Here is a 15,088-nt window from a genome sequence, read left to right as displayed (position 1 = left end):
CTGCCTTCAGCAGTATCGTAAAGTGCTTGTACTTGGTTCATCTGCTCAGGACAATAGAGCCATTTGACTCTTACCTCTTTCCTCTGTCTGCAGTATGACGCTGTGCCCATTCAGTCCAGTGTGGTGCTATGTTCCTGCCCATCCCCATCAATGGTGAGGTCCCAGACTGAGCCCAGCTCGTCCCCTGGCATTCCTAGTGGTGTTAGCAGGCAGGGATCCACCATGGACGGCACCACAGCTGAAGCCCGACCAAGCACCAACCCCTTGCAGCAGCACCCTGCCCAGCTGCCACCACAGCCTCGCAAGAAACGCCCTGAAGACTTCAAGTTTGGGAAAATTCTTGGCGAGGGCTCTTTTTCGACAGTGAGTATGTTCCTCTGCTGCTGTTGCTTGTTGAGCACAGGGTTCTCTTGGGATCACTGACTACTGAGAACACCTGACTGACTTGGCATTGTTCTCCCTATGCCCCTGTGGGTTGTCTCCTGCTGTGAATGCCACTAGAGTCTTGGAGGGAGTGTACCTACTTCACAGACCACCTGAAGAAAGCATAGTTACACTGGATTTTGTCTGTGTTGGCCCATACCTCTTATTCCTTATACTAAGGAGGCTGAGGCAGATGAGTTTAAACCTGGAAGTTTCAAGGCCTACTTGGCAACATACTAAATACCTGTCTCAAAAACAGATAAACAATAGTATCTGTGTCTCCCTGTCTTAATTAATGGACAGGCCATAGGAAGCTAAAAGTTCCTTAGATTGAAAGTTAGAATCAGAGTTAGTATCTCTTTGGAGACTTTTGGTAACATTCAGTAACATCTCCCCACCCCTCACTTTGCCCCTTTGGCCTGTCTTCGTTTGTTGTAGCAGCTAAAACTATGCAGTAAGTATTTGTCGGGAGTTGGCCTTCAGATTTTTTGTTCTAACTACCAGGTCAAGTGGGTGGGTTTTGCTGCAGAGTGGTCCAGGCATGGGTCACTCCCAATTAAAAATACTCTTCAATGAAATAGATTTCAGTGTTCCGACTCTAGTCTGAAATAGGTACTCCAGGGTTTTGGAGACTTCCTAAACAACTAATTTTCCTTATACCTGACTTTTTGAACATTCCATATGAGAAATTGTGTTCTCTTCTTGCCTTTTTAATTTATTTTAAAATTTATTTATTTTATGTATATGAGTACACTTTAGCTGTTTTCAGACACCCCAGAAGAGGGCATCAGATTTCATCACGGATGGTTGTGAGCCACCATGTGGTTGCTGGGAATTGAACCCAGGTCCTCTAGAAGAGCAGACAATGCTCTTAACCCCTGAGCTACTCTCTAGCCCTTTAGATTTTTCCTTTTTAAGATTTATTTAGTCTTTTTTATTTTTTATTTTTTTTGAAACAAGGTCTTACTACCTAGCCCTAACTAGTCCAAAGCTTTTATGTAGCTTAAGCTGGCCTTGAATTCACAGAGATCTACCTGCTTCCGCCTTCTCAGTACACCCATTAAAGATGAGTGCCACCTTGACTGGCTGAAATTTTTTTCTTACTCTTTTTTAGAGTCTAAAAAATAAAACATGAAATATAGCTTACTTAACCTTCCTAACATCTCATCTTAAATTGACTTTGATGTTCTCATACTGTAAGGTTTAGGTCTTAATCAGCAACTCTGGAGAAGTAACTTAGAAGATTGTGGCCGTGTGAAAAGAGCCTCCAGTCATGAAGAGCACTCCTGTGCCTTGGTACCACCACGCCTCGCAGAAAGAGGACTGCTTGAGATTCGTGGGTCTTGCACTCAGCTAGAGATGATAGTCTAGTGAAGTTCTTCTTTTCCTCAGTTTACTCCTTTCTATTTATCTTCACAGGGCTGTAAATTAGGCACCACTCTTCCTGGTGGCACAGTCATCCTTGTTCAGTGCCATTTTGAACTCATGCCGCGAGGGCACCGGGGAAAGAAAGCGCTGCAAGCTGCAGGCTCCTTCCTGCTCTTTGGAATCTGTAGCTCTGGATCTCAGATTAGGTGTCACACTGATTCATCTCTCTCTTCTCGAAACAGTGAACACTTAAATTGGATTTCCAGGGGAGGAGTAAAGGACACACAGTTACCAGATTGGCAGAGCCTGAAATTAGTGCTAGAGAGCAGACAGGCTCCCAAGTACTCTATTACATCCAAGATAGTAATGACATCACCCCTGGTGACAGGGAGCAACATGTCCCATGCAGTTCTTTAGAAGCCTCTGTTCTGTGGAAAACCTGCTTATGAAATGCTAAGTTTAGAAATCTGATCACAAGCCGGGCGTGATGGCACATGCCTTTAATCCTAACACTCAGAAGGCTAAAACAGGTGTATCTCTGAGTTCAAGGCCAGCCTGGTCTACACAGTGAGCTCCAGCCTAGGCCAGCCAAGGTTACATAGTGAGACTGTATCTTAAAACAAAACAAAACAAAGCAAAACAACCCTCCGGCCCCTTCCAATAAACTGTTGTGCTTTCCATACAAAGAAAAAGACGCACACATGCTCATAAAGGAGTGTGAATATATATAATCTTCATCCTGGAGGAGTATACTACTCCAGCCGGCTCCCTTCACCCTCATGGCTGGAGTCAGAATATACAATGTGTTCCTTTAGAAAGTTTTTTGAGTTCTTTCTACTTAAATATACATACAGTCCTACCTTGTTCTGGTAGTGTGGGCATCTCAGTGCTTTTCCAGGATTGTTTCATAGGATGTGACTTAATACCAGAAGACAAGTGACCCTCACCTGTTGCTTTCTAAAGCTTTTACCCAGGCGTAGTGATTTTTTAGGGCTATGTTTGTTCTGTACTTTGGTTGTCAGTCCATCATTGCAAGTGTCTTAAAAGAACACATCCGTGTATATTTATTGACTATGTTGGGGAAAAGCTTTTTTTAGACAAAGCTGCCCCTTGTAGACCCTGGTTAAACCTTGGGCCTGTCAGCTGTTTTTAGTCTGGTACTTGAGGTGTGCCCAGGGTTTCCCAGTACTCTGTTCCTGAAGTGGGTGGCACAGGCAGAGATGTGATCTATATGGAGAGCATTCTGTAAAGAGTCTGTGCTGTCTTACCTCTTGGTACACAGTAGTCATAACTGTGTTCATGCTATCAAGTGCAATGCATGAGAAGCCTAAGTCAATGACAGCTCTTTATTAGGATCTATAGTAAGAAGACATGTTCTCTTTTTTCTCTTTTGCTTGTTTGTTTTATTGTTTTGTGAGGTAGGGGTTCTCTATGTAGCCTTGGCTATTCTGGAACTTGATCTATAGACAGGACTGGCCTCAAATTTAGAGATCCTTCTGTCTCTGCCTCCTGAGTGCTGAGAGTAAAGGTATGTGCTGTCACTGCCCGGCTGAAAAGACATATTCTCGGAAGTTTTTCCAAAGAAATTTCTAGTACCCACTTGTGATTGTTTTAGGACATGTCAGTCAACCAAATTCTGTTTTTGTTTGTTTGGGATAGAGGATGCTGAGATAGGATTTCATTGTGTAACCCAGGGTTGCTCAGAGCTTGGACTCCTGCCTCTCTCCGGCTCCCAAGTGTTAAGATCATAGATGTGCACTACCATACCTATTGGTTCTTAAGTTTATACTTGGACTGTACTATGAGAACTTTTGGTAGCTGGCTGATTAAGAACGTTTGAAAACAGTGAGTGGCACAAGCACTGTTTACCATTTCACATTTGCTATCATGTTGCTGTTAACGATTAGAATGTACGAATACAAGCAGTGGCTTTCTGCTCTTTGTTCGCACAGAATCCAGTAGGACTTTAAATGTAACTTCAAATCTTGTGCACAGACTGGGCAGCCTGTGCAGGGCGACAGTGCTTATCAGTCTGACCTCATTCTTACATTATCTTTTTTCTCCCCAAACTAGGTTGTTCTGGCCCGAGAACTGGCCACTTCCAGAGAATATGCTAGTAAGTACTAAGTCCCGTGAGCTGTGTGTCTAAGATTCAGGGGTGGTTCCACTTTCATATGTATGGCAGCCTGGGTAGGGGCAGGGCCTGTACTGAGTTTAGAATCTATGACAAGGTTAGTCTGCAAACCTTCTAACCTTGGGTGGGTGATTTTTGGGACAACTTCAGTTCATGCCAGTTACCTTTATAAATTTACTGGGTTTTGCCGTTGTTCGTTTACATTTTTCTAATATTAGTAAACTCGCTTCTCTCTTGCCTTAAGTTAAAATTCTGGAGAAACGTCATATAATAAAAGAAAACAAAGTCCCGTATGTAACTAGAGAGAGAGATGTGATGTCACGCCTGGATCACCCCTTCTTTGTGAAACTTTACTTTACGTTTCAGGACGACGAAAAGCTGTGTATCCTTTGCATGGTCAGTGCAAACCATGGTCTGAAAACCACCTTGTGTTTTAGATTAGTGGCTGCATTGTTTGTTCCTGGAAAGGAAAGGCACAGCACAGATCCCTGTGGGTGCCGACCCCCTTGGAGGCAGCAGCACCAGCACCAGCACCAGCATATGGCTGAGGTGCACCCACATGTCCACAGTGCTGAAGTGTTCACTGATAAATGTTATACTCAGTGGACTGCAGTGTTTTAGCTGTGGTTGCTGGATGGTGATGTAGAAATGTTTCTTCATTCCTCTAGCAGATGTTCTGTCTGGAGTGTCCGGTAGGTATTATTGACTCCTGGTTTTAAAAAGTTGAGGGTCCGAGAGGAAAAAAGCACTAACTTCTCTAGATCCTCTTCTATCCAAGTTACTGAGTGTTGTCAGAAGGACAGCTTGACTAAAGAAGTTTAGGAGTGACTTACAGGAGCCTATCCTATTCCTTACAGGAGTGCTATATCTTCCTGAAGTTTTATGTCTGCTGGGCTTGCTCAGCCCCTCTAGCTCCTCAGAGCTGTTCAGCCTGCCTCTCCAGCAGATTCATTTTGCACACATGTTCATAGTCGTTTGTGCACATTCCTCTTTCCTCTCCTTTTTGCTTATTGTCTCCCCCCAACCCCCCAAGGTTTCAGTACATAGCCTTGGCAGTTCTGGAACTCATTATGTAGACCAGGTTGGCCTTTCAGCCTCAAGTGCTGAGATTAAAGGTATGCACCAACGTTCTCACCGTCTGGCTTTCACTTATAATGCAAATTCTGGCTTCTGCTATATAACTGCTTGTGTTTCATCCATTTTCCCATTTCACAGTGCTTATTGACAGGGAGATAGGCAAAATGCTGACAAGGGAAGGCTCTTCCTTCTTTGTGAAATTGATTATACTTTGGGAGAGTTTGTGCAGACTATTAAAAACTATGTCACAAATGTCCAAGTAGCAGGACGAGTTGGAAGGACAGGTGTGGGTGTCTGGAGTGGTGAGTCTTTGAGCCCTGTAGATATATGAGGGCAGAAGCATGTGGGGCCCAAGCGAGCCAGCTCTCTGAGCTGTGAAGTTCTGATACCAATTGTTTTTTCTCCTAGTGTGGAGGAATATGGGGTTTGCTCTGACTATGGTGGCTTGTGGTCCAGACTTGGAGAAAGCAAAGTTAGGTTTCTGCTGTTTTTTGCCTTCAGAGCCTGGTCTACACTGTTATCTGTTACTGAACCCAGAGAGACTGGCCAGTGGCTAGATGGGAATAGGTTGTCATTTGATGCACGTGGCATTTGTTTGAGGTCTGAGTGGACCCATGAGGAGGCGATACACAGATAAGAATTGTTACCCACTTGACCAGCTACCTAGAAGAAGCCTCTGGGAGTATGGAGACTCAGGCCCAGATCACCTAGGTTCTGATGAGGGCCTGCCAGGTTTCCAGGCTGGCAGTCTAGTATGTGGTCTGTGCCTGATCAGAGGATTATTCCATGAGCAAGTTATTAAAAGTTGGACAGGCAGTTTCTTGCGGGGGCAAAGTTCATGACATAGCAAGGCAGTAGAGACAGACCAAATGGGCTCTTTCCAGAGGGCCGGCTTAGAGAGTACTAGTGGAAGGTTCAGTAGGTTCCAGGAGAAGAGATGTGTTGGTGGTGATGGTCTTTAGAGGAAGTAGAGCTTACTGGTCCCAGTATGCCTGGTCCCCCACTTCTGCTGCAGGGCTCACCTAGCAGTCGTCAGTGATCTCTTTATATTTCATTACATGTCTCTGAATCTGTGTTGATTCGTCTTTTATGTCCCCTGTGCATGAAAGTACCCCTTTTTGAGTTCATGAAATCAGTACTTACAAACGAGATGGAGGTCCAGGCCCAGGCCTAAACTTTTTTTAAAATTATTTTATTTATTTATATTCCAAATGTTGCTCCCCTTCCTGGTCCCCTTTCCTGAGTTCTTCACCCTACCCCACCCATTCTCACCTACCCACTTAAAAATTTTGACCCAGAATTGTTCCTGTCTAAAGGCCTAAACTTTTTTTGCCAGTGTTCAGAACAATGTATTTTATTGGCCTTGAAGCTCTGTTACTAGTCAGCTTTGTGACATTGCTACAAAATGCCTGGGGCATCTAGCTCTTTGAAGGGAAGAGACTTGTTTAGTTCATAGTTTGGAGGCTGTCCAGATGGGATGCATGGTGCATGGTGTAGCCCTGTATATAGTGGCCCGGGAAGTACAGTTGAGTAGGTGCGCCTGGGTTTGCTTCTTTCACGGCAGTCGTCTTTGCGGACTTTCCAATGACTAGTGAGTCTCAGGAGCTCAGCGATCCACATACGTCAGTAAATCCTGCTTCTTAAAGATTCACCACCTCACACTTCTACAACCTGGAAACCAAGTCTTCTAGTCCCATGCACCCTTCCTTGAGATACCCAGATTTCATCAAGACTGGGTAACCAAGACAGAATCAGTCACAAATGCTTGACTTCATCTTCTGTCAGGGACACAGTGTTGGATCAGAGCTCAGAAGACAGAGCAGAATGTTCTTGCTATGTGATTTCCAAATGGGATTGACCATGTCAGTTCAGGTGGAAAGAACTCTAGGTCTTTATCTAATGGCACATATTATTCTTGGTCTGAGGCCCAAAGGGTCATAATGGCTCTCCTACTTGCCATGAGAATGAGATCCAGTGACTTCTGCCTCATTGATAATCCTTACTATACACTGTATTATTAAAGAATAATGAAACTTGCATGAAGAAATTCCCAGATATGCTATGACACTGCCCTTCATTTAGTCATTAATTTCAAGTAGAGGAGAGGGACTAGTCCTTGTGTATTCTCCTTTCAGTACCTTCAAGAGACTGTGGATGGACCCAGACCCATTCAGAACAAGTTGAAATGAGGCAGAGCCTGGAGACACCTGCTATAGATTGAAAACAGACAGCTGGATCAGATGGATCACACAGGGACTACTGAGGGTTCTTCATCAGATACACTGTGAGGCCCTGGAAAAGTGAGCCCAGAGGCTAGGTCCGGCATAAGGCTTCCGTATCTTGGCATAGTTCTAACTTGATTGGAGGCTAAACTGTGGGGAACCTTCCTTTTTACACACAGACGAAGAAGACCAAGAGATCTCAGACTCAGCTGCTTTCTACCTTACTATCTTCGAGTTCCCACCAGACCAATCTGCACCTGCTTGTCCTTGTGATGCCTCACTTGTAGCATAGAGTAAGGACCATTGCTTCTGACCAGAGAACTGGGTTCTGGTCCTGTCCATTGTTTTCTTTGTGAACTTGAGTCAATTGCTTAATCTCTCAACCAGGTTCCTCCAGTTGCACATATTGGACTTTTAGGCTCCCTGGTTCTGTTAAAGCCCTTATTAAGGCCTCCCAGGAGCTCACCCAGTTTGTGACAGCTCTTGCCACCCAGGAGCACTGACTTGCATGGGAGTGGAGGATGTTCTTAGGACGCACATTATATTGATGAGGTTTACAAGAATCTCATGGAATAGGGAATGATAGGACTGCAGAGAACCATTAGCCTGAGAAATAATCCCAGGCGCCTGCTATATTTAAGAGCTACAACTTGCATCTGCTTCCCTTCTGAGCTGAGACCCATAGGTGTTCCTTTCACAGAAATCAGAGCTAGTGAAGGGTCAGATAAAGGGCAAAACCATGAAGCTGGAAAGAGTGAGAGGTTACCCCTGTTCTCTTGACTATGTGATCAAGAGTATGGCCTTATACCTGGACTCCTAACTAGAAAGGTTCTGCTGTTAGCCTGTGTTAGGCCAGAACTGGTGGCTCTGTGGCATGTCTTAGTGTTCCTGCTGCTATAATAAAATGCCATGACTACGAACAACTTGGGGAGGAAAGGATTTATTTCAGTTCCACATCACAGTCCTTCACTGAGGAATGTCAGGACAGTAAATCAGGGCAGAAACCTCAAGACAGGAGCTGTGGCAGAGGCCATGGAGGAGTGCTGCTTACTGTCTTGCTCCCCATGGCTTGCTCAGCCTGTACACCCCAGGATCACTTTTCCAGGGATGGTACCATCCACAATGGGCTAGGCCTTCCCACATCAATCACTAATTCAGAAAGTGCACTAGAGACTTGCCTACAGACAAATCTTAAGAAGGTAGTTTTTCAATTGAGAGTCTCTCTCTTCCCAGATTACTTGTGTCAAGCTGACACAAAACTAGCCAGGACAAGGTATCAGCCTCCTTTTTGAAGGGGCAGACAGGATACAACTGGGCCTAAGACCCTCTCTGTTCTCCATAGTACATGTTTCAGGTATTTGTCAGACTTTGAGTTGAGAGGCATAGGTTGTCAGAGATGACCCCACCAGGGGCATCTTTACCAGCTTTGGTTATAGTCCTGTCTCTTCTGGGTTTGTTTTCTTACCTACAGAGGAGCTTTAGGCTACTTCCTTGGTTGTTGGTAGCAGTGCCTTGGCAGAGAAAAGCCAGCAAAGGACAAGAATTTCACCTTGGCTTCTTGTATGAATTTCAAGCTTGGCCTCATCATTGCCTCATCAATGCTAGTCAGCATTTGGGCCCTTGTGGCCCAGGCTGCCAGAGAAGTGTCGTACCTGGAGATTTCCAGTAAGAAACACAAGTTTAGTGTTTGGAGAAAATGACTACTCATTTGGAGCTGTTTTTTGTCAGTCTTCAGTGCCCTTCAAAGAAGGGCGTGAGCAGAACGCATTGCAGCATGGAGGTGCCAGGAATGTTTATTTCTCATCTCCCCAGCAGGTGTTTCTCAAATAGATGAAGTGAATTGGGAAACTAAGATTGTTATAAAGCATGGCACTTTTATGCCTAGAAGGACTGTTAGCCCAGCCTGTGGAGTACAGCAAGTTGAGGCAAGGCTCACAATGGTGGCAGTCATTCAGGGTTCTGTTAGGACTCTCTTTTCAGAACTGTGTCCTTCTGCACTTTAAAGCCTTCCACATGTTGGTGCCTTGGTCCTGTTCTGTAGCCATCTAGAGGCTTCCTTTCATAGGCCACAGTGGCCTCTGGGACCCTTTGTCTAGAAGGGCACCTGGGCTTGAAAGGTGCTGTTCATGTTTTTTCAGGGACTGTCTTAGAAGTTCTGTGTGCTTGGAGCTGGGACCCGGATCTGATCCCCAAAAAGGCAACTTATCTTGGAGCATAGGTACCTTCAGTTTGCATTTGATGAAAAGACAGTTCTTACTGGATTTTAAGGTTAATTTTTAGAAAAGAAATATATTTTTCCACTCTTCCTTAACCACAAAATATTCAGATTTTGGCCTTAGTTATGCCAAAAATGGAGAGCTACTCAAATACATCCGCAAAATCGGTTCATTTGATGAGACCTGTACCCGGTTTTACACAGCTGAGATTGTGTCTGCTTTAGAGTACTTGCATGGCAAGGGCATCATTCACAGGTAATGGGCACTGCCCCAGGTGGTGTGTACAGAACAGCTCCTGTGATGACTCGGGCCGATGGCTCTGATGTATACAAATAATCCACACCGCTCCTCTGGGCTCTGCAGTGGCTGCTCTTACACAAGTTATGATGTAGGTGTCTTCAGTTGTGACTCACTGAGAAAGCTGTACACAAACTAGAAGTAAAAGGACCTTGCACTTTGAAAGTTCATGTCTTGGGTGCTGTCTTCCTGTGACACTATCAGCTCAGGTGTTTGGTGCTTTTGATTTTGTCATTTACAACTTTTGTATCTATTTAATAATTCTGGTCACATTTTTTTATTCATTTTGATAAAAGGCAAATTGGAACTGTGTTTTATGAACTAAGAAACTAAGTCAATAATGTGTTCCTAAAGTAGTAGACAAAGCAATCCAGGGTGGCCATTGGAAGCCGGATCTGTTTAACAACTCACCGGCTTGATAAAGATAAAGTGATACAGCTATAAAATGATATAAAGTGATACAGCTATAAAATGATTTTGAGGTGCCTATATCTGTGCTGTTGAGACTTGTTTGATGTGAACTTTGGGCTTGCGTTCTTGGATTTTAGCCTTGTAAAGGTAAAGATTCATCACTTTATTTTGTTTCCATCAAAATGTCGAACATGTGATAATGCTGCTACTTTTAAACCTGTTTTCTCAAAGGTAAAATTCTTTTACAGAGACCTTAAACCAGAAAACATCTTGTTAAACGAAGACATGCACATCCAGATCACAGATTTTGGAACAGCCAAAGTATTATCCCCAGACAGCAAACAAGGTATGTCTGCTCAATTTTTCTTCTTTTCACAGAGCCTGTTCTGAACTTAGGCTAGAGCAGCGCGTTGCACTGTATGGTCCTCGTCACGACTGCAGCGATTCCTTTTGGCTCCTTTGCTTCAGTTTGTGAACTCTAGTAGTAGGGGAAGGACCAAAGAAAGTTCTTGCTCCGTAGGCCGTCGTGTCAGGTCACTTGTGAGCTAGGGGTAGAGTTGGTGACACCTTATATGTTACAGGTGGTGTCTTGTGTAGCACATCCTGGATTCCATTGCCTTCCTCTCACCTAGCCTTCTGTCTCCCCATCTGATATGTACAGCTGCCTGTGATGGCCCAGGCAGCCTCAGGAGGTTCTGGGAAAATGTTACCTGTTTATAATCACCAACTTTCCAAGTCCTGTTCAGAGTTAGCATATGGCATTGTGTGACCTTCTAATGCCTTTATTATTAGGGGAGGTGCTGTTGGGAGTCTTTTTGGTCCAGAAAAGTAAGATGGCTTGTCATTAACCGCCTCAGGAGATAGAAAAACTGCTCATCTGGAGGTATAGAAAAGAGAACAATTAGACACCTGAAGACTGCCATAGCACCGAGTAGAGACAGTAACCCACTGGGGATGCTTCTGGGGGAAGGAAAGCTGGAAAGGTAATAATGACCTTGTAAAGGATCTTTGAGTCAAAGATGCATTTTATTCTTCAGAGCTGCCTGGCCTTTTTGTCTATACTTGGGGGGGGGGGTGTCTCAATGTGAGAGAGACTTTTTTTTCCCCCCGGAGCTGGGGACCGAACTCAGGGCCTTGTGCTTGCTAGGCAAGCGCTCTATCACTGAGCTAAATCCCCAACCCTGTGAGAGAGACTATTAAGGAAGGTCCTGTGCGATATGGTTGGCCACAGGCATGGAGCAGTTGTGTTAGTGGAAGGAAGAGTTGATAAGAACTTTGCAGTATGCGCTTTTATGGTTATGACTGCTTTTTTGGAAAAGAGCATGCAAGAGCTCAGTACAGTAAACGTCTGACATCTCCACAAACACCAAGCTAGTAAGTGGGGGCCAGGGATGAGTGCAGCTGCGGCTAAAATACAGTGTCCAGGAAATGAAGCAGGTTCTGTTCACATGGTGCTGTAGGAGATGGCTTGCTGGCTTCCCTTCAGGGAACTTTGCTGTTCTCATGAATGTTCTTTGTCAGATTTTATCTTCTTTACCTCTGTGTACTCCTCATGTACTGGTAACATATTTACTCCCACCCTTTGGGGATAGCAAGCCTTGCCTTTCCAGAAAGAGACTTCCGCAGGTGGTGTAGTATGTTCCCTTGCTGCCCCTTGTTTCATTGCTGAGATGCCCTGATAACCTGCATCTGATTGACTCATTCCTAGTAAGTAGTAGTCATCTGTCTGTCCAACAAAGCTGACTTTATAGGCTTGGTATAACCTTATATTAGTCTGAACATTATCCATTAAAAAGTTGAATCAAATAGCCACCCCATCTCTTAACTCTTTGTTGGGAGGGTCTGTCTGTTTTCTCATCAGGCCTATGCTGACTTTTCCTTCCTGAGACCTGGAACTAGGATGTGAATGAGCTGTTCAGCTAGGCTGTGCTTTGGGTATTTTTTTGAGTAGCTTTTCTTCAGAATTTGATAATTCAGCATAACACTAATCTTAGTACTCTGTATCACTTTTAAAAGTATAAAAATGTAGCCCTGCTTTATCTGCCACATGGAAGCTGAGTTCTCATGCTCCTCAGGAGGCTGGAATAAATGGGAGGTGGACCTCTGATGTGGGTTCAGAGCAGATGGTATTCACCCTTAGCTTGCAGATAGGTGTCTCATGGGCCAAGATTATAGGCAGTGGAATGTAGAGGGTCCCTGGGCTAGAAACCTAAGTCTCATTACCCTACTATCCTAAATACCCAAACTAGTGGTGATTAAAAAGAGGATGGTTTCTGACCTGTAGTCGGTTTTGCCTGCTGTATATTTGCCTATGCATATTTAGGTACCACAGGTCCAGCAATGTGCACCACAGACAGGACCCTTGCCCTCACATTGCTTTGCCTAGTGTCAAGATAATGGGAATATGATGAGTACTTCCTGCATTTGGCTGTTAGGTAGGAGGTGCCGGCTGGATAGGGTCCAGTAGGTATCCTTAGGTAGGGTCCTTTGATGGCGCAGTCTATTCCAGGTGACCAGCTAAGCTGATGACCAGCTTCCCTCTGTATAGTTAGATGTGGACACCTTGAAGGATACACAAGAAGGACAGTGTGATGGGGAGCCACAGATTGCATTTTCAAGAATATTTCTTTTTCCCCCCACCTTCTAGCTAGAGCCAATTCATTTGTAGGAACAGCGCAGTATGTTTCTCCAGAGCTGCTCACAGAGAAGTCGGCGTGTAAAAGGTAACTTGTTTTTAATACAACTGCCCTTCCTTCTCCCTGTGGTATCTACTAGGTTTGATCATAAGGAATCACTATTTGAAAGAGAAGCTTTAATAGGTCTTAAGTAGTGCAGTATGAATCTAGTACAGCAAAGAATCCCTTATAATCCCAGCACCTCAGAGGGTGAGTTAGGAGGATCACGAGTACAAATCCAGACTGAGATACATGGTAAAACCTTGTGGCTAAACAAACAAAAGTGGCTGGGCATAATGGTGCATGCCCTTATTTCCAATACTCCAGGTAGAGGCAGGTACATCTCTTAAGTTCAAAGCCATTTTAGTCTATATCGCAAGTTCCAGACCAGCCAGAGATACACAGTGAGACACAAAGACATCAGTTTTGTGCTTTTTTAAAAAAATATTTTCTTTTTCCTTTATATGTATGCATTCCACTTTCATAATTCCTTGCTGATTATTGCTTTCTGGGTAGAAAGCCATCCAGTGGACAAATGTGGCTGCCATACCATGGGATTATAGCAGCCATGTGCTTACTGTAGAGTCTTGGGCTCTTTAGAGGTGAGTGGAGCCCTGGAGGACAGAAGGGAGAAAGTTCTAGCCCAGAGCATATCCTCCTGGGGTTGGCCTGCCAGTGGTCAGAGCATTGAGGTTTTTTGAGAGATGCGGCTGGATCTTAGTGGTGGTCTCACTCATGAATAGTAGAAACATTGAGTGTGTAGAGTGATGTAGAGACTGGCATTGGAACAGGTTTTGTTTTGCTTTTTATGTGTGGGTGTTTTGCCTACAAGTATGCCTGTGTACCATGGTCCTCCAGAAGAGCAATTGCCACTCTTAACCACGGAACCATCTCTCCAGCCTCCAAGGGATGGGGATTCGATTTACTCATCTATTTATTCATTTATCTATCCATTTACTTGTTTGGAGATCAGAGTTAGAGAGTAAAGATGGGGCTGTTCTGAGGGAGACAATGACTTAAGGTCATTCTAGTCAAAGGCACTGTTTTAAGAGATTAAGGAGCAACATTAGGGTATAGATTCAAGGTTTGGAGAGCATGTCCAGGAGCTAGTAGTTTGTACAGCTTTCCTGCCAGTTCTTCCTAGTATGGTGAGTGTGTCAACTCCAGGCTCTAGGGAGTCAGGCACTTGAGCCATCATTACTCAGGGAGGATGTATTTGAATGTTTGCTCTGTGGAGTTGATGTCCTCTATGATATATAAACATAGAGAGAGAAAATCAGCAGGTGGAGGAACAGTGTTTTGAGAGAGCCATCACTGTGTCTCTTGCTTTTGAATTTTAAGTCTTGTGAAGCTCACTAAAATATTGAGGGTCCCTTTTTCCCCCTAATTTTTAAGTGGAATGCCTATAAATTACTACAAACTATAGAAAATATATAGTCTCTATATGTATGTTCCCAGATAATTGGTACTTTTCTTATCATTTTTTTGGTGCATTTATGAATGTTTGATGTTCTCAAACACATGCAGTCATAGAGCAAACCCAGTATGAATTCTTTTGGTTTCATGATGATAAAACACCTGATTCATTAAAAGTATCTGTATAGATCTTTATTCTGGCTGTGCATTTTTTCTGTTGCATTAGATTATCATAATTTATTGAGCTGTTGTATTCTGTGTTAGTGCTGATGTACCTATATGTACCCTGAGGATGATACAGGCACTTGGCCTCAGGGTTACACTCTCTTCTTCTGATGAAACAAACAGAGCTGGAGCTCTGCAGTGCCTGCTTCAAGGTTTTTAGACTTGACCCAGCTGAGACTATAGAAAGCCTTGGTGAGCTACTTCCAGAGCCAAAATGCAAATCAGGGTGGAATGCTGAGACATCTCACAGAGGAGAAGTCCCTAAGCTCTTCCTGTTGAAGTTCCCACATTCAGGGGGACTTTGAGAGGCCTTAGTGATTTGGCTTTATCCTTCCCTTCTTCTGCTTTGTGTAGCTACTTTGCTACTTGATTTTCTTGTTTCATTCCCTGTTTTACCCAGACAAAGCACTAAAGAAAACCAGGCATAGAAAATAGTAAGATCGGACTGGAGAGATGGCTCAGTGGTTAAGAGCACTGGTTGTTGTTCTAGAAGACCTAGGTTCAGTGCTTAGCACATACATGGTTCACAAACATTTCTCACTCCAGTCACAGAAGGTCTAAAGCCTTCTTCTGGCCTACAAAGCCACTGTATACACATGTTGCACATACATACATACATACATA

The 15,088-nt window shown here is 44.0% G+C and overlaps 1 protein-coding gene across 8 annotated transcripts in view; it reads left to right on the top strand.

Annotated features, from left to right (window-relative positions):
- The window catches only part of Pdpk1 (3-phosphoinositide dependent protein kinase-1), a 77,227-nt gene that overhangs the window by 40,415 nt on the left and 21,724 nt on the right, over positions 1-15,088 (top strand). For 7 of the 8 annotated variants that reach the window (XM_039086936.2, XM_006246036.4, XM_063269948.1 and 4 more), the window contains exons 2-7: positions 94-363; positions 3,865-3,907; positions 4,170-4,307; positions 9,551-9,695; positions 10,397-10,494; positions 12,796-12,871. In XM_039086936.2, coding sequence (XP_038942864.1) covers positions 151-363; positions 3,865-3,907; positions 4,170-4,307; positions 9,551-9,695; positions 10,397-10,494; positions 12,796-12,871 — 713 coding nt within the window. In that variant the 5' untranslated portion in view covers positions 94-150. Of the gene's footprint in view, positions 1-93; positions 364-3,864; positions 3,908-4,169; positions 4,308-9,550; positions 9,696-10,396; positions 10,495-12,795; positions 12,872-15,088 lie in introns of those variants that run through there. The other variant, XM_039086937.2, reaches the window with a different exon arrangement.

The sequence above is a fragment of the Rattus norvegicus genome, chromosome 10, assembly GCF_036323735.1.
Source record: "Rattus norvegicus strain BN/NHsdMcwi chromosome 10, GRCr8, whole genome shotgun sequence".
Taxonomy (NCBI): Eukaryota; Metazoa; Chordata; class Mammalia; order Rodentia; family Muridae; genus Rattus; species Rattus norvegicus.
Note: the sequence above shows the minus strand (reverse complement) of the source record. Positions and strands in the feature narration are given on the sequence as shown.